At 38.1% G+C, this 25,017-nt stretch overlaps 1 protein-coding gene across 7 annotated transcripts in view; it reads left to right on the forward strand.

The window, feature by feature from the left end:
* ERC1 (ELKS/RAB6-interacting/CAST family member 1) overlaps positions 1-25,017 on the forward strand; it is a 289,289-nt gene that overhangs the window by 53,328 nt on the left and 210,944 nt on the right. For all 7 annotated transcript variants that reach the window (XM_065682550.1, XM_065682581.1, XM_065682574.1 and 4 more), the window contains exons 3-5: positions 8,804-9,220; positions 21,694-21,768; positions 24,014-24,169. In XM_065682550.1, the coding sequence (XP_065538622.1) occupies positions 8,804-9,220; positions 21,694-21,768; positions 24,014-24,169 (648 nt within the window). The remainder of the gene's footprint in view (positions 1-8,803; positions 9,221-21,693; positions 21,769-24,013; positions 24,170-25,017) is intronic.

Here is a 25,017-nt window from a genome sequence, read left to right on the forward strand (position 1 = left end):
GAGAAGTATAGGGTTTATGCATATAAATGCAGTTTTTAAAACTATTTTTGGTCAAAATATTCTTATGGGATCCATACGTGGGTGCACTGAGATTTATACCACAATCTCTCCAAACCAACCAGTACAGAAGAAGATTTAAATTGCAGGGGGAGGGTTGGCAAGCGGAGGGTAATGAGGATAACCAGCTTTCTTGTGCATCAATTTTTCATATAGTACTCTTTCATTATAAATCATCAGCTGTTTTTCCTCATTAGAGCATATTGTTCATTTATGCTCGTATTTTGGAAAATACTAAACACAAGATCAAAGGTTGTGTGGCAAAGCACCTTTTATCTTGGATGGATTTCTTGCATCAGCTAATGGAAAGATACATTTGCTGACCTCCCTAATAGGGGTGACTAATAAGAATATGTTTTTGCAGAATCGCTCCTAATCTATTAAGTAGATGCATTATGTTCCATATAGATGCTGCTAATTTGAAAATATTGTGTTTTAATACATATGTAAATGTTAAAATTCTCCTTCCCTTAAATAGCATAATAATTTCTAATTACCTTAATGGAATGAGGGGTTCACAAAAGCTGTTTGGCACTTAAGCACCTATTCCACAGATGCCAAGTTTAAAAGCTATCTATACCATGGATGAAATTGGATGTGTTGAATGCATGCTAAATAGGATAAGATCAGGATCTACAAGTTCTGTAATGGCAGGCCTGAACATAGATTGGTCTGATGTTTGTGGGTTGTGGTTTGAGTGGTTTTGTGTGTGTTCTCTTTCTTTTTTTGTGATGATCTGTTTGATCAACACGGTTTGTGACAAAATAAATTTGTGTTTGTCAGACAGCAGAGACTGTAAAGAATTATCCTACTGCAGTGCATGAAACTGCATATATGCAAGGACTCTTTATTTTCTTTAGCAGCATAAGAACAAATAATCAAAGCACACATTTGTATATAAATAAAACATGCCATTTAAGTAATGTAATGCTAACCAAATTTGGACAGACTGGTGGGAAATAGAGGTTAAAATCATCATGGAAATTGTTGATTCTGATGAGAAATTCTAAACATCTGCCCTAATCCCAAAAAGCCTGCTCTCAAGAAAGAAGAAGGGAGCTTTAGAGTCCAGTTTCTATGCTGTAGGATCATAGCATTGCTGACATGCAAAGCATGTGAAATGTAGATGATAGGAAGATTTGCATGAGAGAAATTTTTTTAAGCCTTCTGAACTGCTAATGTAGATGTACCTTTGAAAATTTAAACACATGGTAGCTGGGATTAATTTATATGACTCTAGAAATAATTTTCCTTTGAATTCTGTTGCCTACTAGACCATTCCTGGTATCTGCCAAAGCTCCAATTCCCATAGGAAGACATGGAAATGTCAGAATCGTGTTCATGGTTCAGAAATTGATAAACTGATGTTTTTCGAAAGTTTACTGGGTTTGCCTATGCTTAATCAGGATTTTCATTCTTACCAGACAGATGTGCACTAAACTCTTCAGGATAAGTTGTGGGTTTACTGTGCATCAGGTATTCTATAGAAACTGCCCATATACATGCTTTATTTCTTGAAGTCAAAACCAGCATACTTTTTTTTTTGTTTGTAAGATAAGCTGCTTCATGTTTGCCATAGGCAAAATCATTCATGTGGGCATTTACCAGTGAATAACTGGTGTACTGCATTTATTCCATTTTACCTTGCAGCTTTTTTAATGGGTGTACCTGTACACTTAGTATGAGGTGATTGTTTTGGTTCTTGGGGCTATAGGCTGATTAGGTTGTTTCTGACCTGCTTACTTGAGGAGTCTAAATTAATTCCTGCTGGTTTGCTTGTGAGGGGGTTGTTTTTGTACAGGATGGGGGCAAAGGTATTAGGTTGCTACTCACTGCCCCCTTAAACCAAATGAGTCATTTTGTGTGAGTCTAATTCAGGTGACAGGTGTGTTACTGACAACTTAAGCTTTTTATCTATAGCACTTTTTTACCATCTTGCCCTTCTGCTGTCTCAGAGATAATGCAATGTATGATTGTCTAAAATACAAGTCTCTCTGACTCTCACAAATTAAATCCTATTAAAATCATAGCTGTATTTTGTATCTAAGCTAAACCTTGTAAAAATCACTCATTCATTTCCATTTAAATAAGGATTTTGAAGCCCCTGATCCACCTTACAAGGAATATGTTGCGTTTCTGGAATAAGCAAGTTCTGTTTCATCACAGCCCTGCTGGACACCTGACATTAGCCCTTTTTTCAGTTCCCTTGCGTGGGCTGCAGCTGAATGTCAGCAGGGACTCCCTCAGCCAGCCAGGCCCTTGCTCCTGCAGTGACTTCAGCAGAATCTATTTCCCACAAATGCTGCCAAAACATTAACTCTTTGAGAATGGCAGAGAATGATTTCCCATAGTGACCAAATCCTATTCTAGCATTTGGGATGTGATCTGTCTTGAGCTTGCTGTGCTTCGTCCTCTTACAAATGTTGGAAATTCTTTTGTTACGAAGAACATGAGGGAAATCATCATAATGCAAAAGTTTGTGATTTTACATGTGGATTTGATGGCAAGAAAAGCATCTTTAAGTTCTGTTATTTTCTGGTCATGCACATTTGTGGGTAGACTTTACTGAATTGTCCTTCTGAAAGAAAATATATAATAACTATTGTATCTTTTCCAGAATAGTAGCACATGTAGTCATGATGATCTAACGGCAAAAGTAAGGCAGTATTTATAGGTACTACAAGTACATCTATTTCAGACCTGGAACAGCTTTTGTAGCTGAAAGCGTCTCTCTTTCCCAGCTGTAAAAATAGTTGGCTGAATAAGAAATTAGCTGTAAACTGGTATCTTCAGAAACACTGAGTTTGGTCAATTAAAGTTGATTTTTTTCTTTAGCCCTGGGTTGGATCCTGAAAAATGCAGAAATATGTGATATGTAGTAAAAAAATGTAAACCTGTTGTTATGGTTTATCTTCAGCTGGCAACTAAGCACCACACAGCTGTTGACTCACTACCTCTGAATGAGAAGGGTAAAAGTGAGAAAACCCACGGGTTGAGATAAAGGCAGTTTAACAGGTAAAGCAAAAGCCATGTGTGCAAGCAGAGCAAACCAAGGAATTCATTCACCACTTCCCATTGGCAGGCAGGTGTTCGCCTGTCCCCAGGAAAGCAGGGCTCCATCATGCATAATGGTTATTAAGAAGACAGGCACCATGACTCCAAACATCCTTCCTTCTTCTTTCCCCAGCTATAATATGTTTGAGCCATATGGTCTGGGCTATCCCTGTAGTCATTTGGGGTCAGCTGCCCTGGCTGTGTCCCCTCCCAACCTCTTGTGCACCCCCAGCCAGCTCACTGGTGGGGTGGTGTGAGAGGCAGAAAAGGCCTTGACACTGTGTAAGCACTGCTCGGCAATAACTAAAACATCCCTGGGTTATCAATGCTGTTTCCAGCACAAAGCCAAAACATAGCCCCATATGAGGTACTATGAAGAAAATTAACTCTATCCCAGGCAAAATAGCACATCTGCCCTGTGTTGTTTCAAGCACTGTTTTCCACACAAAGAAAAGCTTGATCGCTGAGCAGATCTGTAAAAAACCGTGCCAAATACACATGCATCATAAAGCTGTAGTTCAGTACAGGATGTACTGGCATTGTGGGTCGACAGTAGAAGTAATCAGGGAATTTTCAGTAGCTAGGTTTGTCAATAATATTTTTATAAAAAACTTTAATTGAATCTGCTGATTTCAGAGAAACTTCTGTTAGGAAAAAGCTTCTTCCGTGAGGAGTGAAATTTCTGATTAGAAATTAGAGAAGGGTAAGATGAGATCAGCCCCTGAGCAGGAAGTAGACTTGGTCAGGGATGCTCACTAGAGTGTGGAAGATGCTAAGGGGTCTCTTGGCTAATTCAGATAAAGACCTTGAGCTGAGATCCATCTTCCCTTTGTGACACTTGGATGCGAGAGGGGTAGAATCTTTCTCAGCCCTTTCTGTAAGACTATTTTGTTAGAGATCCACCCAAGAACAGCTTGTTGTCTGCTGAATAGAGCCTCATTTGGGGTGTGTGAAGATGATGAGTAAGAGCTTGAACCTTTATCTCCCAGGTTGAAGCTTTTCTAACACACCAGTACTTATTCTAGTAGCACCTCTCTTTCTCCCCTTTCTTTCCATCACCCCATATTCTCTTGTTCATGAATATGAGAGTCTTTAGTGTTCTCCCAGTGTAAGAAGGGGAATTTTTTAAGTCCTTGAGTTTTGCAGACTGTAACAATGCTTCCTACCTCATTGTAACACATTTCTGTGACACGGTGTCATATAATTGCGTGTTATGTTTTCCCTTTTTTTCTGAGAAAAAGTAGGTTCTTCTGTTCCTTTTTGCTGACTGTTGACAGGCATCTCTTGAACGTACTGATATCTTTCTTAGCATTTAAATTCAGGAGACGAAAGAGAACTTCACTACAGACGTGTTCAGTGCCTAGGTGCCTCGCCTGTGTTGCAGAACCCACAGTTCTAATTTAGATATGTAAGCACTTGCGTATGACTTTTTGAATAAAATATGGGATGAGTTATGTATCTGATTATAGTAGTTACAAAGACAGTATCTGCAGTGTGAATAGTCTAAATCAGGCATCAAAACCAAATTGACTGGAAAGTTACATGCTGTAGCTTGGTAGGTCAAGCTCTGTCTTGCACAGATGAGTGTGGAAATTCTTTCTTTAAAAAGCATGTCATTTGATCCTTTCTTTCAAAATTGTGCTAATAGCAATGACTGCCTCCTTTTGATCTAAAATGTAGGGTTAGAATACAGGTCTTGGATGTAGAAAATCAATTAAATTCCTTTTTCTGTCTGAGTACATTAAAATGCACATCCTCTTCTTCCTTTGGAATGGTAACATTATAAGCATTTAAGGTATTTGAAAGTACTGCTACTCAGGTCTTTCTGTTCCTGTGTGTTCTACCAATTAGAATAAGAAGCTGTGCTCTCTTTAGTATTTTCTGTCAGGCCTACTGAAGCTTTAAATATTTCATGCAAAATGGAAAAGCTTCGACAGCGAGAGATGAGAACTGCCTGCAGCAAGGTTTCCAAACTCACCTGTATGGGAATAGGTACATTGCATTATCCTGGACTGCAACAACAGGACTGCTTTGTAAACCAAGCATAAGGCACTTCTGTATTGTTGGCTGTCATCATACTGTAGGTTGGAAACTCATCTACCCAAAGTGTGGGAAATGTGAATTTGAATCCTGTTAGGCAGAGGCAAAGATTGATGGTCTGCTACTTACAGATGTACGTTTTGTGCTGCTGGATGAAAGGCAAACTCTGTCCCCGCATAGAGCCCAGTCAGCAGACTTTGAGTTGCGGGACACCTGGTAAGAAGTTATGTTTGCAGCTCGCCCCTTTAGGATTTATGTTTGAGGTGGGCCTGAAGGGGCTTAGCTGTGTCAAGAGGAAAGTACATTGGGCATAACCAGCAACAGACTTACTAGGAGCTGTGCTCACAAAAATATCTTTGTGTTTTGCAGGTGTGGGTCTAATTTGTAGTGAGGCTTAAAGACCAATTTCCATTACTTGAAAAAAATGGGGACGCCTCAAGGTCTGAAATAAAAGCAGTAAGCTTTAAGCAAAGGACAGGTTCAACATAATTGCTTTGACTTAATTACGTTACCTTTACTAAGCTATGTAAGAAAAGCATGAATGGTACTTACTCAGCAGAGTGTGATGTAACTAACAGTTCAGTGGTATTAAAAGTATTTTTACTTGTTTGTTTCTAGATCAGACAATTTCAACAGTATTTTTCAAGTTTGATTGAGGAGTCAGGTGCTAGAAATAGGATTAAGCATCAGTGGTTAGTATCACATGAACTTAGAAAATATTTTGTCTTTCTGGGATAGTCACTGATTTAGAAGTAAAGTCTAGGAAATTGGAGAGAAGCTAGTAAGATTCACCATCTCCTTCATGGGGAAAACTATGTTTTCTCTCAAATGGTATGGAAGACAAGCTGTGTTAACTGAAAAAGTGGTTTATTTAGTATGCCAACTAATACAGGACATTCTTCCATTGTTCTGAAAACCGTAAAAATTTTGGAAAGCAAACAGAAGAACCCATTTTACATACATCTTGCATGTTGGAAATGGTTGGGTGTCAAAAGCGTAGAATAATTTTCTGTGGCGTATTTTCAAGTTACCTTGCACATAATGATGTTAATTCTCAGCTGAGCAGTTCGGAGAACAGTGATACTAATCCATAAGCTCAGTGCTAACCCTTCCTTTCACTTCAGCTCTTCATTTTTCCTGGGAAACTGAATTCAAGGCAGTTGCTGACCATACATGTCAGGTGTTCCAAACTCTCTTGTCCTTGCTTAACAGACTGATGCACACCAATAAATGACGTTTGTCACTTTTTCTTTCACATCATGTTTCTGAAACATATAATGCATTTCACGTCATGTTTCTGAATCATAGAGCAGATTTTGGTTCTTTGACCCAGAAGTTGCATGGGGGCTTTTCCAACTTTGGGGGAGATAATTTCTGTGGGTCTGAAACACAGTTTTTGCCTATGTAACCTGAAGTGAGATTTCACAGCAGATCAAATAGTAAAAATGAAGGAATTTGGTTGTGACGATTTAGTCAATGGATGTTTATAAATAACCCAAGTTTGATTCTGAGACAACTCTGAGTAGAGGAAGTAATTTCATTTAGTAGATGATGTGGTTGTTCAGAAGAAGCTCTTTTCTCGCCTGGGAGAAAGAAAATGCTGAAGTGGCAGTATATGGAGAGGCAGGTGGAAGCATGTGGGAATTTGTTAGCTGGAGGAACAACACACAGCTGGGCTGTGGATAAGTAGGGCTTCTCAGATACAAATGGAATTAACTCGTGTGGAATTGTAAATGTATATCTAGTGAGGTTATTGTTTAACAAAATATAAGGATATTCTCTGCTGCCATTGAGTCCTACTGTCTTTATTGGTATTGTATAGGTATAATTGAGGCAAACCTTTTCCTGAGTGCAATAGGGTTTCTCTTACAACTTGATCAACATACATCAATTGAACAGATTGCCTACCTGCTTGCTGTTTGTGGTAGTGCCTTGTTTTTGAGGCTTGGAGGTGGTCTGACATTCTTGCTTTTACTGCAGTTTGAAGAAATGACAATAAATGAAAGCTTAAATCTGTAATTAAAAAAGTGATTTATAAAAATGTTTTTGAAATCCATATTGAGATACTTCTTTTCATCTCTTATGCTGAGCGCTCACCAATATACAAACACAATGTGCCTTTTAGAAGAGAGTAACTAATTATCCCCTCACCTACCTGTGCTAAGCTATCACAGATTCTATAACCTGAAGTGTAGTTTTAGATTAACAGAATTAGTAACTGCCAAATGTTGTTTTATTGAAATAGAATAAAGGTTAATTACAGCATCTCAAATCAACTGTGAAGTTATGCATTTAAGCTGATTTAAGTTTATGCCGATACCATTAAGGATGGTTTAATTTTCTTCTCCACCAGCTCCTTGAGTGCTCATTCCCACCGCTGCTTTGCGCCAGGATCAGCATTGGTCTAGTTGCATCATCTACTGGATCAGAAATCTGGCTGGAAAGTCATTTTGTTTGGTTTTGATGGGGCTGAATTTCAGCCACATGAAGTTTTGATCCAATTGTCAATGTTATCCACCTAAGGAAGGACAAAGATTTGGACTTCCTTTTAGTGTCAGTGTGGTCTTACCTGAACTGATTATGGAATAGCATCTTTAGTTTTGAAAAGCTCTTCTTAGTCCAGAACACAAAAGAAGGTGAAGTACACAGTCTAAATTATGACCTTTATAAAGAAAATGGATTGGACTGCCTTTATGTACCATTCTATATGACCACAATAATCTTTAACATTTCTAAAAGAGGTTAAAGGTAAATAACTGTATTACAAATACTATCTTCTGTCTATTGTCTTTTCATAGAATCACAGCATAGATGAGGTTGTAAGAGACCTCTAGAGATCAGCTGGTCCAACCTTCCTGCTCAAGCAGGGCCACCTAGAACCAGTTGCCCAGGACCATTCCCAGACAGCTTTTAATATTTCCAAGGACTTTAACATAAGAAGTGTCATAAGTATATTCTTGAAGTAATACTTAAACCTAGATCTTTTAACATCATATCTTTTTATAAATATTTGAGTGAAATACGAACTACTTGTATTTATATAAAACATTAATTTGGCAACATCTTTACATTATAGACCATAACAGTGTGTTTCCTGTGTCAAGCTTGATAATAGGTTATAACTAATACTAACTAGTCCTAGTGAATACTGGAAGTAGCTTCATTGCAGACACTGGTTTTTATAATACAAAGGTAGACCCCAGGAATCAGTCCCTGTTACTTGTCCACATTTAGACTAAATTGTAAGCACATCTTAAGGGAGTAGAGATGTATCAGTCTGTGTATCTTATTCCTGGTCATCAGGTCTTTGTTTAGTGTGTTAGTACTTGTCTGTTGTTGTCTTAATACTTTTGTCAAGAAGAAAACAAATGTTTATCTAAATAAGAAGCGAGGACTTTTTTCTAGGCCAACTGATTTTCCTGTATTATCCCACTATGTTAACCCACAGTATTCACAGTCACTGGGAACTGCAGTTTCTGTCGTGTGACCCAGTCCCACTTCAGTTCTGCTTTCAGAAACAAAAAAAAGGCTGGACTGTTGGTGTGGCACTTTCCTCTTGGTTGGTATCTCAGGAGGACTGACATGGCTCATACTGTTCTCTGTGTTTCTTCAGTGAAAAGAATCCTCTGATTTTATTTGTTTGTTCTTTTAGCATATGCAGATGACTATTCAGGCTCTCCAAGATGAGCTGCGGATCCAGAGGGACCTGAACCAGCTGTTCCAGCAGGACAGCAGCACTAGAACCAGTGAGCCCTTTGTGGCAGAGCTGACAGAGGAAAACTTCCAACGACTTCATGCAGAGCACGAACGCCAGGCCAAGGAACTCTTCCTGCTACGTAAAACCTTAGAAGAGATGGAACTGCGTATTGAGACACAGAAACAGACCTTAAATGCACGTGATGAGTCCATCAAAAAGCTGCTGGAGATGCTGCAGAGTAAAGGTCTGTCAGCAAAAGCCACTGAGGAAGATCATGAACGAACAAGACGGTTGGCTGAGGCAGAGATGCATGTGCACCACTTGGAGAGCCTTCTCGAACAGAAGGAAAAAGAAAATAACATGCTGAGAGAGGTAGGTGACCAAGCTCTGGGTTCGTCTCCAATCTTGAGCTCTTCTCTGTCTCTTCTCCATTTCACAACTGTAAGGAAAACGTCTTCTGTCCTCTCTGTAAGCTGTATTTTTACGTTTAAAAATTGACAGAATTTGTCCCTGTTGTTTTAAAACTTCTTCAAGGCTTCCTTGTGTGTACTTTCTGGGCTTTCGTGATTTAGGCCTCACTTTTCCTGTAGTCTTTGTATGAGGTTCTGGCGGTGAATTGTCACACAGATTGTAAAATTCATTGTTTCATTCTGTTGTAGTTTGACAGAAAGTAGCTACCTGTATCGAGGTGAAAACTGAGAGAAATCCTTGCAGGAGTAATGGATGATTGCTCTTTGGTTTCCATGGAAACAGTCGTCTTGCTGTGAAGGGTATTTGATAAAACTATTAGCTGCCCTGGATGCACAGCCAAAAAAAAGATTACTTAAAGGGACACTGCTGCACACTAGTAACCCCTTCCCCCATCCATCTGAAAACAGAAAAGAAAAACCATTGTTATATCTGTATTGCATCCTAGAGGAGTACAATGACAGACATTCTTCACTATTGATCATCCTAAAGTAATGATAATAAAATATAGGCTAAACGTAATGCAAGTATCTCATAAAAATAAAGGATTTCTTGTGTAGCCAGCGTAAATTTCTTGATATTGTTAAATGTATTCTACTCTTACCAACTAGCTTCCTAATTTCTAAAAAGCTAGTAATTCAGCATGTATTGTGTACGTACACAGGTATGTATGTATAAGCATGTATACACTAATGGTAAAATTTTCTGTAAAGATTATTATACATCTGTAGATTGAATGAGTGAATTGATAGCTATGCATGTATGTATAATATGTGTGTGTGTGAATCTGATGGCCTGTTTTGGGCATTGTAAGTCTACTTCATGGTTCAACATTTTTAGAAAGCCTGACAGGAATTAAGCCGCCTCCCTCAGAAGGCAGGGAAGCGAGGTCAGGCACAGAGTTTTTGAGATGAGTATTTGCAACACATCAGTCACAGAATCATAGACTGGTTTGGGTTGGAAGGTACCTTAAAGATCATCCATTTTCAACCCCCTGCCATGGGCAGGGACACCTTCCACTAGACCAGGTTGCTTCAAGCCTTGTCCAACCTGGCCTTGAGCACTGCCAGGGATGGGACATACACAACTTCTCTGGGCAACCTGGTCTAGTGCCTCACCACTCTCATAATGAAGAACTTCCTAATATCTAATCTAAATCAACTCTCTTTCAGTTTAAAGCCATTCCCACTACAGGCCCGTGTAATAAGTCCATCTCCAGCTTTCTTGTACCCTTCTTTAAGTACTGGAACAAAATAAATACTTCTTAATACCCCTTATTCATATGTTTTTCATGCCCTGACCCATTGTACTTGTGCTCTTGCAAGCATTTATATAAGAAAAGCTAGGGCCCATTGCATTTCTGAGCCAGATTTAGGCCAGATTTATTTTTTTTAGAGCAGTAATCTCTTGAGTGTCTGGAGTGAAGATAATATGGTTCCAGAGTTTCTACACTAGTTTTTCCTTTATTTAGCAACCAATGATAATTCTGTTCCAGTTCTTGTGTCTATTTCAGGAAGTGCCCCAAATGGCTTCCATTTGTTTCTGCTCTAAGTCCAGCAACATAAATGTAAAGCTGGCAGCAGCTGTGTAATTTTTTAAGAATGCTCTTACATTTGTTTCTGCTACTGATGAGTAGATATTGAGAGATAACAATTCTTTCATTCACACATATATGGAAATCATCAGTCATTTAAATCCTAGCCTTTATGGTGTAAAAATTCCCTGGAGAAGGTAGAGATGACTTACTGAGTTTGAAAGTGCAAGTGCTGTTTATCTAATACTTAATCCTTGATGCTGACCCAGCTCTACCGCATTGAGAAGGGTAAGATTGGTATACTGTAATTTGTAGCTTAAGCTATTGATACTGTGTGGGATCCAGCCTTAAAGCTGAGCACCCTTGTAGTCTCAAAAACTTGGTGCCATTTGCAGAGATATCAAATTATCTCCTTATGGAATTGGGTCACATCAGGAAGGGTTTGGTTAGTACGCTTGTGCTGTCCTTGAGCTCTGAGCTAGACTGAGTTAACTAAAGTCAGGCTTGTCTCATAAAGCTCTGGTCTCACTCTTGAGGGTCTTGGAGGCTGGGGAAAATCAGGGGATGTTTCTGGACTGTGGCTGACTGCATCTAACTTCATGAGCACCAAGTTGCTCTGCCCTGCAGGGTCTGGTTCAGAGTAGTTATCCCTGTTCCACACTTAGAAGTTGTCTCTGTGCAGAACCTCTTATGTGTGTCTGCGTCACCCTCCTCAAGCTAATCTTCTGTGTTTATCTGTATTTCCATAGTGTTAGGTTATTTTAGCCTTTTGCTGCACCAGATATGAGCTGTGGAATTTTTGAGCTGCCTTGGAGAGCTCAATCTACTTTCTTGATGGTTCTATATCTAGCATTCTCAGTATCTAGAAAGGCATGCTAAACTCTTCTTTAAATACTCATTTTAAAGGAAGCGTTAGTATCTCAAAGGGATTTGCATGTGCTTGGGAGGTCAGCGTTTATACTTAATGTTCTAACACATTAGAAAAACTGAGAGAAACTTTAATAGTGTTTTGGCCATCTTTGTTAAGATGTCAGAATCTGCTAGTACTGTTTATGAGTGTGCTAGAGTTCTGGTAAAATTATTTCCTGGCAATAATAATAAAGATTTGCATCTTGAAGCAAAAAGCTGTCCATACGTTTTTCCAACTCTGAAGCCTCCATGTAATTCAAAGCATGATGTTGAGACTTGAGGTCATCAGACAGACAGTACAGGTGTAGCAGCCAGCTGTCTGACCTTGAAAGTTAAATGTGAATTCACTGATTTCTGCAGGTATCACTTTTACTGTGATTGTACTAAAGATTGCACTAATTCCCTAAGGAAAAGAAATTCTTAGAGAGCCCACACTTGTGGTTCTACTAAGATCATAACCAAGGAATAGCTGTATTGGTTCAGGCCAATGATCCTTTTAGTCTAGCATTTTCTTTCAGCTAATGGCCATATGCAGACACCCAGGAAGGGGTAAGAACAAGTCAAGCACAATACATCTTTGTAGTGCTCTCCCATCTCCCCAGCTCTTTACAGATGAGAGTTTTCTTCAACTTTTTGTGGTTTGTCAGTTTAGCATCCTCCGTGGATCTGCCATCTGAGTACACAGTCAGTGTCTTCTTGAGCCATGTAAGCTTTTGCAGCTGCAGCATCATTTGGTGAGTGGTTTTACAGGCCTACTCTGTTGCAGAAAAAACACTGTCTCATTTATGTTAAATTTGAACCTGTCTCCCAGTAGCTTCCTTCGCAGCCTGTTGCTCTGGCACTGGAAGACACTGTGAATGGATGGTCGCCAGCAAAACCGTGTGCCACTCATAATTTTAGATTTGTCATATCCCTTCCAAGTTCTCTCTTTTTCCAGGATGAAATGTCCAATGCTACTCAAATTTCTTTGTATAGAAGATAGTGCATATCTTTGATCATCTCCCAGAGCAATATCTCAGTCTCCCATATCCAGGTTATGAAATGGATTCTCCTGCAGTTAGTGAGAGATATCTCCGTAAGCAATTTGATGCTCTTGGGCTTTTCCCAAATGTCCTGAATTCTGTGGAACTCAAGCAATCTTTCCTTAAAAGTCCATAGCAAAGATCTTGTATCCAGCATAGGAAGTATTTGCCAACTCACTGGTAGAGAGGACAGTCTTTCATTAACACAAAATAATGAGAAAACAGATGTTTCATTGAACATCTGAACACTGATGTGAATCTGGATGCCCTGGCCTCAGCAGATAATAGTGTGACTGCATTACATTCCTCTAACCTAGAAAACAAGCTTCAGCTTCATAGCTTATAAAAAGATGGTTGCTATTTTGAATGCCTCTTCTTAAGTCTTAGTGAAAATGATTCATATTATTGTTGGTATTCTAAACTTAACTTTCAGAAACAGAATTACTCTCATACCAGCAACAAATACTTGATGAAATCCAGCAGCTGGACTACAGCTTCCAGAATAGCTTCCAAGTTACATTAACTGCCACCTTACTGTTCCAGACTCACCTGTTGCAAGATTATCAGTGATGGCAGTGACAGCACATAGCTCAAGATACTGAAGCTTGCTGTGCTCTTTTTGACAACCTCCCTGCTCTCCCCCTTTGTTTTAACGTACTGAGTAGAGATACATTTTTCTCAGCTAAACAGAGTAATAGACCAAAAGTCAGTGCAAGTTATGGAATGATATGGTGTGATTGTATCCACATCTGGTGTTCTAGACACATGAAGTACTACGGGCAAGGTATGATTTGTAAGGACAGTCCAACATCCCTACAGCAGCTTGGTTAAACCTTTCTCTTGATTTGTTCACTACTGTCTGTCTTTAGGAATATATTTTTGGAGAAGAAAGCTTAGGCCAAATTTCTTATCTTCCTAGAAGAAAGGAGAAAACCAAAACTATCTGTATTGGTTTTACCCAGAGGGAGCAAAAAGAAGCTGCTATCTGTCTGTTACTGTCAGGTACTTGCTAAACAGCTTTGGGAGTGTTGTCCTGTTTCCTTATTCCTTCACAAGGGGTGTCAGCACAGACTTCACAGCAGTAGTTGTCTGATGACCTGTTTGTCTCAGGGCTGCTACTGTACATACATGCTCTGAAAGCTGAATACATCTTTGTTCAGAGTAGAGCTATGGCATATACTAATTGGAGTCTCCAAGATAGACTGATATACCACTGCCTTTCTCCTGCTCAGGCAGAGATTCACTTTGATGTCTCAAATCATAAGAACTAAGAATGCATGAAGGGGAGTTCCTAAGTGTATTCTCTTCTTTTCATTAGCCAGGATGCTTAGTGGTATCTACCCGATACACCTGTGAAGCCTTTAATCCCATCATGTCATGTATAACTGAGTCCTGACAATATACATGGCCATAACCATTTGCCTACTGTGATCTTGTAGCTATAGAGGGTGGTTGGCTCAAACTTTGAGGCTAAGCTGGTATTGAAGGTGGGGTGAGGTGTTCATTGAAATATTTGTGTAATAGAATGTCAACACAGTTCATCATAAAGATTTGATAGACAAAATTAGACAGTTATTCCCTGAACTGGGACAGATGTCTGACTATTGCCTTTTATTTGGAAACAGAAAGAAACTCTGTACCTAGAAAGTTTCTTCAGAAGTCAGTTCTAGGTTCAAGGTTTGAATGTTACAGTGGTGTGGAACAAGGAAAGAACTAACAGTAGCTTTCCGCTTTGTGTCATATAACCCGTGTTTGGTAGTACATTATAGGTTTGATGTTTTTACATTATTTTTTTAATAATTGGGCCCATTCAGACAGGATGGAATTTTACTACAGCTGAGTGCAAAACTGAATTAAGGAGTTAGGGATGTAATGCTCAACTAATAAAGGGTGGTTTTGTATGTAAAGTAGTCACTGAAATGGGTCATTCATAAGGGTACGCTTTTACAGCGAACTTAAGAAAAGAGGCTGTGGCAGAAAAAGCTATTGTTTCTTTTCATCTTCAGTGTTTGTTGAAATGGCAACTCCACAAAGTCCTGTTTGTGAACTGTATTGCGGTCGTCTAGTATGGCCTTTTTACAAGAACTTATTCCTGTTTGTAGCTATTTTGAATCAAACAGTGCTCACTTTATTCTAGGTTCTTTATTATGTCTCCACTTAGGGTAAGACAAGCAGCAAACAGCCTTGTATTAGGCTATAACGTACATATACTTGAGTTAGTTTTAGGGTATCAAGCTTGATACTGTGATGGCCAAACAGCAGCTGCAAGGAACTTGGTAAGAAAGGATGAATGTGCCATCTAAACATACCATTGGAGTACTGCTGAACAGTGTCCAGTGAAGAGAAAGGTTGTTTGCCTTACCTGACCAGATTTCAGTTATCTGTGACAAGTTTTGCAAAGTTCTTTTTCCATGCACCTGCTACAGTTCTTACCCTTTTCTGCTTTAGGCTCAAAGAAAGATTTAGAAATTTTAATTGGAGCAATTAGAGTTACCTCAAACAACACTTTTGTCCTATTCCAAGATTTTCCAACATAAATAAGGTACACTTTTTGAGAGAATTTTTAGGTTTCTGGAGTAGATAGATTCAGTAACTGGAGCTCTTACTACTATCATACTAGGAGATATCATTCTGCTGAGTTAAAAAAATTGAGCTTTTTGCCTTTTCTGTTTCTGACTCATTCCTTTTACCTTTGTTATTCCGGACTACAAAAAAATCATAAACACCTTCTGATTCTTGTATAGGAAATTTCTGATTTTTATGTAATTATCTAATGATGTGTAGGAATTAAGTGAATGGAAAAAAGTGGAACTGCAGTCTTCTCGCAGGATGTTTTCTCTGTGTTGTAGTTATGATCTCATCAAAGTGAAGTAATCCATAAAATTTATATGGGTTTATTCATATGCTTTTTCTAGCATAAGGGACGAAAATGTTAGATATTTAATGTTTTTAACTTCAGCCGTATTTTTGTTCTGTATGACTGAGCTACTTAGTCTTCAAAGAGATTTTTTTTTTCTTTTTACTGCCACAAGGTCAAATTTCTAAGTAGTTCATTTTAGCACCTCCATTCCCTTTAAATGGGATTTTTATAATCATATGCAACAATTCAGAAATGCATAAATCTGGCTGGGGATTAGAGGTTAAAAATACATAAAATTTAATGTCTTTTGATGTTTTATTATATTAGAAGATTTTCTTTGTCAATATGTGTAATTTGTTTACAAATCACAGATTAGATGTACTTTCCTTGGAGATACTAATATTATCCTTTATCCTGCACTTCTCTTCAATGGACATGAAATTTGTGGAATTTTATTTCTGCAAGTGTAAAACTTTGCAGTAGAAAAAAACAAAAAACCAGAAAACAAAATGCTATTAAGAAGTTGGAAACTAATTCAAATAGAAAATACATGCTTTTGCACCTTAAATAAGAGGGAGGAATGGAAGAATGATGAACTAATAATACATATGTAAATAAAGTTCTACATGATTAGGATTCTAATGTTAAGTTTTTTAATTTTTAATTTTTTCTTTAGCTTTTGGATTCACACTTCTGTCAGACTTAAACACAATGACGTGCTATTAAAACTAATATGATGGTTTGAATTGGTCTCTCATCTTTATCTTGCCTTGACTCTAATGCTGAAGTTTTGAGGGATTTTGCTTTTATCTCTTGCTGATTGGAATACTGAGGTGAACTGGCAGCTGTGTTTTAATTTTCACTTTAGATGATGCTTTTGTTAACAAACTTAAATCTGCCAATATCCAAGGTTTTGTTTGGATTTAGAAATCACTCTCTGAATGTATCCATAAAATTGCAAACCATGGAGATGAATTTCTCTGCTGAGGGATAACTGAACTTCAGAGCAGCTGGTACCCTGCAAGTGTGTGCAATTTTCAGCAAATCTTTCCAAGTTATGCTCTTTATTAATATAATCAATTTATTTTTCAAGAAATTATGTTGATTGTGTTTGCAAATGCAGGAAATAGCAAATGGAAAAATACAAAAATTATTTCTGAAGGAACTACTGTGATTATTGGTTCCAAACTTTTGTAACTGTGTTCTTGTTACATAGCAAAACTCTAATAATGGCGAGATAAATTATACAGGACTCATACATAAATTTCAAGTTCAGTTTTATGTGTTGCTGAAATAGAATTTAAAGTTACTTGTATTGAACACTTTCTGATAAATACTGGTTAAAATGCTGAAGCTAAGCAATGCTACCCAGTCACCTTCAGATCCCAGGTAGTGAAGATATTTATATAAATGAGTCACGCGTTTTGAAGGGCTCTCCCAGTGGTCATCTCATGCAACCTTCTGCTCAAATCAGCAATTTCAATTGATGGGGATGTCACAACCTCTTTAGGCACCTGGTCCAGTGTTTGGTTCTTCTCTGATAAAATATTTTCTGTATTAGTGATTCAGAATTTTCTGTGCTGCAACTTTTGCCTGGTGCCTATCATCCTTCTACTGTGCACTGCTGAAAAGACTTTTTGTCTCTGTCATCTCTACAGCTTCCAGTCAGATAGCCACGGAGGGCATTGAGAATTCCCCCAAGCCTTCTTTTCTGTTCAGCTGAAGAAACTCAGTTCTCTCCTCCTCTCTCTTCCACTGTCTTTTCTTGGGTTTTTTTGGTTTTTAGCAGCAGCAAGGACACACTGCTTATTCCCAAATCATCTCTTCCCCAAATTTCATGTAATCTGAAAACTTGCAGAAGGTGCCATCTATCCCATATTTCAGATCATTAATAAAGGCTCACTTGGAGTATTGTGTACAATTCTGGTGTCCTCAACATAAAAAGGACATGGAACTGTTGGAACAAGTCCAGAGGAGGGCCACGAGGACGATCAGGGGACTGGAGCACCTCCCGTATGAAGACAGGCTGAGGAAGTTGGGGCTGTTCAGCCTGGAGAAGAGAAGGCTGCGTGGGGACCTCATAGCAGCCTTCCAGTATCTGAAGGGGGCCTGTAGGGGTGCTGGGAATGGACTCTTCATTAGGGACTGTAGTGGTAGGACAAGGGGTAATGGGTTAAAACTTACACAGGGGAAGTTTAGATTGGATATAAGGAAGAAGTTCTTTACTGTAAGGGTGGTGAGGCACTGGAATGGGTTGCCCAAGGAAGTTGTGAATGCTCCATCCCTGGCGGTGTTCAAGGCCAGGTTGGACAGAGCCTTGGGTGGGATGGTTTAGTGTGAGGTGTCCCTGCCCATGGCAGGGGGATTGGAAGTAAATGATCTTAAGGTCCTTTCTAACCCTAACTATTCTAGGTTCTATGATAGGGCACTGAACAGTATTAGCCACTGTATCAGGCTCTGAGGGTTGTCAGTATCAAGCAGCTACATGTTGGACTTCATAATGCTGATCACCAGGCTTTGAGCCTGACAGTCCAGCTAATTGTCCACCTGCCTTTTAACCACTTATTCAGTCTGTATCTCACCAATTTGGTCTCAGGGATGTTTGAAAGCTATGTTGAAGGACATGCAGCACCCACTGTTCGCCATTTAACCACAGTCATTTAGAATCATAGAATAGTTAGGGTTGGAAAGGACCTCAAGATCATCTAGTTCCAACCCCCTGCCATGGGCAGGGACACCTCACACTAAACCATCCCACACAAGGCTTCATCCAACATGGCCTTGAACACCGCCAGGGATGGAGCACTCACAAGCTCCCTGGGCAACCCATTCCGGTGCATCACCACCCTAACAGGAAAGAATTTCCTCCTTATATCCAATCTAAACTTCCCCTGTTTAAGTTTTAACCCATTACCCCTTGTCCTGTCACTACAGTCCCTGACGAAGAGTCCCTCTGCAGCATCCCTATAAGCCCCTGTAAAAGAAAATCAGGTTAGTCAGATATGATTTGTCCTTCTCCACAATTAAAGATTGAATTGATCTTATAGATCTATTAAATAATTTCTAAAATTAATAGTGAGAGTTAACACTGAACTGAAAGATGCTTGTGAAATTTTTCTCTGTTTGTAACATTTACATTTTGTTGCAATTAAATAGGTATGCCAGTTAAGATTAAAAAAAAAAATAATCAGGATTACAGCTCTGGTTTGAATTGCACATATTTTTTGCCCCCCTTTTTTTTTTTGTTGTTAAGAAATTAGTGTATGAAAGCGTATTTTTCTATTTTCAGCATGGTGCGTGCTTCCTCATTATGTAGGTTTTGCAGGAAATGGAAGGCATGTCTTTTTTTGCTTTGGAAAGTGCTTATCTTGTGGTGCTACTGAGAGATAAGTTGCTGTATTTTTTAAGCACACTACTCCACTGTAAAAACACCATTGCTTAAAAAGTGCACCTTCACATTTACTCTAAATCCCATGCAAAATCAAAGCAGGAATAACTGTGGGAATGCCTATTAATAATATGGCCAGGTTATGAAGGAAGAAAAGTTTCTGATCAGATTCCTCCCCTCATTATTATGTATGTGTATAATTTATTAATATTTTTAAGAAATAGTGCTGATACTGATCAGTATTGAGGACTCCCTCAATTCTAAACTATGTTCTCTAATTTTCAATTCTTTTGGTGTTCCTTAGTCAAGAAAAATCCCCACAGAATTTGTTGTTATTTATGGTGCATTAGAATCATACTATCACAGCTATTCTTTACATATTCAGTGTTCTTAGTATGTTTGGTCGCCTGTTCTGTGTAGTTATGCTGACTAGAAAATTACAGTATTGTTTCTCGTAGGGGTACTGTGGTCCCTTGCAGACCTACTTGGCAGGTGTAATATGATTCATACTTTTAGTTTATATCTTTTTTTGAAGTAGGGTTTGGTTTTGTTTGTTTTATTTTTAAAGGAAGATAGCTGTTCTTGGTTACAAATAGATAGTGGTGAAGTATCAACTCCAAATCTGGTTAAGGTGGCCCCATTGTTTAAAACTTCTGTTTCTAGCCTTCAGTTTCTAATTACTGAATCTTAAAAGTGTTTTTGGACAGAGCAACCCATTTTCCGTTTCTGTTGCCTGTGAAAGTACTTTAAAGTTGTGATCAATTTGCACAATACATTTGTTTTGGTTCCTCCTTTCTACACCCTGAAGACCAATTATGCTGCTGCGGTCATTCTTTAAACTCTCTTCAATATATCAATATCATTTTGAAACTGTAGACAGAGAGGACACAGTATAGACGTAGTAGCACTAGTGCCAAACAGGTAACTAGGTGTCCCTCCACCTGCAGATTTTCTTGTTCATGTCAAAGAAGTGTAGAAACCACTTGCTTGTAATAGTGAGGTATTAAAGCATAAAACTGGGAACAAAAATGGGATTATAGAGCATTCTTCAATATTCTTGACAATGCTGTGATGATACCTGGTGGCTAGAAGTCCCCAGTGGCTAAACTGAGAAACAAATTTTTAGTAGTAATGGTAATTAGCAGTGACAAGCATGCATGATGCGCATAACCGGGGAACAAGTAGTTTTTTTTCCCCTTTTTTGTTATCTTTTTTTGAAGTAAAGGAATTACTGAACATATTGTTAAAACACAATATATATGTATATTTATATATATATATTTGAGCCACCCTTGTTAAAATAATTTCAGTTTCATTTTAAGGTAAGAAGATGCTGAAGCTTGCTAATCTGTTACAGATCAGTATCAGTTACACGTGAAAGTTTTTTTATGTGTGAAAGTAGAAGAAAGGAATAATGCTCTCTTACTTTATCAGAAAGCGTGACTTGCAAGGAATCAACAAATATTTTTGTAGTTTTCTGATTCAGATATTTGTGTGTGGCCCTACGTTTTTAATTATTGTGCAAAGTCCTGAATTTTCATTCATCTGTGTGGTGTGTCCTCAACATAATATGAATATGTCAGAGGTATGAAATATTGGTATTTCTCCATTCTGCCACTGAAAGATAAGTATGTAACCTGTATTTCACAATTAAGAAGGGTATCTATGCACTTCATTCAGCAGCCACACCTAAATATGTGTTTAAGCAAGGTTCAGTCTGCTAGTAGCCCTGTTTTCAGGCTGCTTAGAGTCATAGGCATGTTGCCAAAATTAAGTCCTTACTGTGCAGTCAAGAGGTGGGAGGTGTTGTTTTTCAGCAGGTTATGTCATCCAAATCACAATGGAATTAGTTAAGATGATAGAAGTAGGACATTTCCTTTGTCGAAGTGCCAGGTATCACTTCAGACAGTGGGGATGCAGGCATTTCCAAAGAAAAAGCTTAGAATAATTTTCTATTTGGGAAAACACTGCAATGTGTAAAAAGCAGACACTGTTGTGTCAGCATCTCTTTAGTGACATGCTGTTCTCCTGCTGTGTATTCCATTTCTCTAGTAGCAGTTGCTTTTATGTTCTCAGGTCAGAGACCATGTCTGCACAAGTGGAAATTATCTAATATGTAATTGCACCATTAAAATAAAGGGTCATTTACGACCTAAAAGATTCTATGGTTCTATAAATACGTTACTCAAAATAGACTTTTGGCATGTTATTTTTTGACCTTCGTATCTTTTGTTTACTCAGTTTCTGAAAGTTAACAAGAATTTGTTTTAATTTCTTTTATCAAGCTTTTTCATTTTATTCTAAAATAACAGTCTTGGATGGCTGTACAACTGCTGTGACAGGTACAGCTGGAGATAAAACTTACTGCATTTAGTAAAAACTCAGACACTTCAGAATAGGATACTTTTCACTCTTGGATCTTTCTTCACCTTTTTAAGCTTAAAGAATCATCTTCAGAATTGTTCTGTTTTCAGGTACATGAATTTTGAAGTTAGGGAAAACAGGTTTGGTTTTGGTTTTTTTTTTTTTTCCCTTTTTTTTTTCTTTCTCATACCTTGTTGTGCTATGTATTGGGAAGAGAAGATGATAATAATTTTATTTGTGTTTGGTAAGTGGGACAAAGTGCCATTAGGCTAATTCTTGCTTTCTTTTCTGCTGGTACAGGAGATTCATCGTCGATTTGAAAATGCTCCTGACACAGCCAAGACAAAGGCTCTGCAAACTGTTATTGAGATGAAGGTAAATAATTGCATATAGGCAGCAGTAGGGTTTGTTCTCTGAAAAACAGGTTTTTTGTATGAAAGGTGACTACCGAATACCATCTAATTCTGTCAGTCTTCTAATTTAAAACAAGCATACTTTAATGCTGTTTTATTATCTATCATTTTTATTATTGATGAGTGAAGAGACAGAGCTGCTTCATGATGCGATAGAAGCCTGCCTTCTGTCTGTCTGCTGCAACATATACAGTTTTATTTCAGTTAGGCAGGAATGTGTTGTAGTACAAGGATGGAAATGATGGATTAATAGGTCTTCGTAATGGTGTGGGTTATTTTTATAACGTCAACATTCAAAATACTGCTTTGCATTCTGTGTGTCAACAAAATTAGCCATTTGCAAACTGAAAACCCACTTAAAATGAGTCATGTAGCTAGGAAGATGTCTTTATGTCATCCTAAACCTAACTTTTCTAGACAACTTTGTGATTGAATTCTCAGGTAGCTAATGGAACAATGGGAATTTGCGAAGAGCTCCGAAGCCACAAATAGAGTCTGTGGTTTACACAGTTTTATACAATTGTGATTCATACTGTATGGTCCATAAAGTACCTCAGACAGGGTTTGGGCAAATGCAGTTAAAAAATGGAAACTGTCTTTGCAAACTATTCTCTTCCATTTTCATATCTCCCCTATTTCCCTCCTTTATCTATGTCTTTTTCTTTTATTTTCCTTCCTTTTTTCCCTTCCAACTCTTTCCATTCCATCTCAATGTTTTCCATAGTCATTTCCCATCTTTCTACCCTGGAGGCATTCATTTGCCTTCTTTCTTTTATTAGTCACCTTTGTGGTCCATAGTAATGAAAACTAATTGACCATCTGGTAACAATAAGTTGTCTTTACTATCAAAAGAGAAACACTGTTACTTCTGGGAAGTGATATGAGAGCTGAAACGAAATACTGCTGTAAATTAGAATATAATACTTCATGTTACCACCTCTCTAGTTTTTTGTTGCATAAGCCTTCTTTACTGATTTTAACTTAAGCATCAAAACTGAAGTGGGAGATCCAACTATATCTTCATAATGGTCCTTTAGAAAAATCTTACCTCATGAGTGAAAACCTTTACATTAAAATCTTCTCAGGCTTTTGTTTCTTTTCAGCCGTGCTTTGATTATTCAACACCAAAAAAATGAAGGCTTGGGCTATGAAAGAATGAAGCATAGTTTCAACTCCTACCTGTATTTCAGGAAAGACTAAATATTTTTGAGAAATTAAATTAAAAAAATAATCTGCTTGAAGAGACTACAACTTAGAAATACATATCTGTGTTCATGAGCATGTATGAAGCTCTGTGTGCTTCTGTCTCTTCTTGCTGTTCCTAACACATAAAACTTCTGAAGAAGCAGTAAACCAAGTAGATTGAAAACCTCTGATCATCCTGTAAAACTGTGAGGATAATGGTAGAGGGACTTTTTTTTTCCCCAGATGTATTTTTTTTTTTTTTATCCATGGAAATTTTTTATATGTTGTATATATGAGCCAGAATACTTGAAGGATTGTCTACTGCTTTATCCACTCAAAGCTAATTGTCCACCCAAAACTAGATTATTGCATCTTTTCCTTGCTTATGGTGCTTTTTATGTTATTTCACAGAATGCTATTTCACAGAATCCCAAGGGTTGGAAGGGACCTCAAAAGATCATCTAGTCCAACCCCCCCCACAAGAGCAGGGTAACCTACAGTACATCACACAGGAACTTGTCCAGGCGGGCCTTGAATATCTCCAGTGTAGGAGACTCCACAACCCCCCTGGGCAACCTGTTCCAGTGCTCAGTTTGTGACTCCACTTAAATCACTAGTAGCACAAACCCATTTTTTTGTCATTCTTGCAGTCACATTTTACTGTGACTGTTAATTCAATTAGAATTAAATTTCTCTGGTTTATACTGGCTTTGCATTACAAGGCAACCTTTTCTCCTGTTTATTTATTTATCATATACTGGGTCCATGCCCCTAGCCATGTTTTCTTTCAGTAGTAAACTCTTGCTTCCCTTGGAAGGTATAAAATACTGAAAAATGAGTACTTGAGCACTCAGCCAGATGCTGTGTAAAGAGGTGTAGGCTGATTTCTGTAGGAACTTCAGGAGTAAATTTCAAGGGCAGGTACATGTCCGACAAACTATTTCCTTTATTTTTTACTCCAGTGGTATGATAACAAATCATCTGACTTTGTATCTTTATCTCTCTCTTCTAACCATTTTCAGGATTCAAAAATTTCTTCCATGGAGCGTGGCCTCCGGGATTTGGAAGAGGAGATTCAGATGTTGAAGTCAAATGGGGCTTTGAGCACAGAAGAACGTGAAGAGGAAATGAAGCAAATGGAGGTGTACCGCAGTCATTCCAAATTCATGAAAAATAAGGTACAGAGAAAACAAATGAGACTAGTGAGATAAGCTGAGCTTAGCAACCAGATGAGAGAAATTGTCATACTTCAGTAAGGAGTTATAGTCTGGGTTCCCATTCAAGTGCTGAGAAGCAGAATTTATTTGTGTTCTGCCTTGAAGTCACAAAAATAACTTAAAAATATTTAAGAGAATTTTAAGTTCAAATTTGAAAATATTGTAATGGTGGTTCAGAAATGTCAGTGTCCCAAAATCTGCTTTAACTGTCTCACCTGATTTTCTTTTCTTTCAGAAGAATTTTTGTGTTTTGAGTATCTTTAGAACATTGCTAATCCATTATAATTTTAGCTTTTATTTGGTTTGTTCAAATGTAGCCTACTGAAAAAAATTCTTTCATTTTGCAACTGTCACACTATAACTAGTAGGGTTTTTTCATCATGTGAAGGCTGAAAGGAGCATGACTGTCGCTATAATGGCTTTCCATTACACATTCCTTCCAGTAGTGGAACCAGAATTCTACAACAGTGATAGTGCCCGCATTAATTTATGCAGGACAAATTCAGTAGTGAGAAACACTGATTATCAGGTATAAAGAGGGACACTGACTACTTTGACATTTACAGCCAAAAGTGAATTCATTCTTTGTTTCTCCCAAAGAAATGTTTCTCAGTCTTTTAGTAGACCCTAACATTTTCTAATGAAGATTCAGGCCACCTTGTACAGTAAATTTAAGTATATTGTGAGCAGTCTTGCTTTTCTGAATTAGGTTTTATGTAATTCCTGCAAGCAGCGTACAAATGCCTGGATCAGAGGCTGAAAATTAATAGGAACTGAAGAACTGTAACCTACTGCATTTGTCCTGCTTG

The sequence above is a fragment of the Lathamus discolor genome, chromosome 1 (genome assembly GCF_037157495.1).
Source record: "Lathamus discolor isolate bLatDis1 chromosome 1, bLatDis1.hap1, whole genome shotgun sequence".
Lineage (NCBI taxonomy): Eukaryota > Metazoa > Chordata > Aves > Psittaciformes > Psittacidae > Lathamus > Lathamus discolor.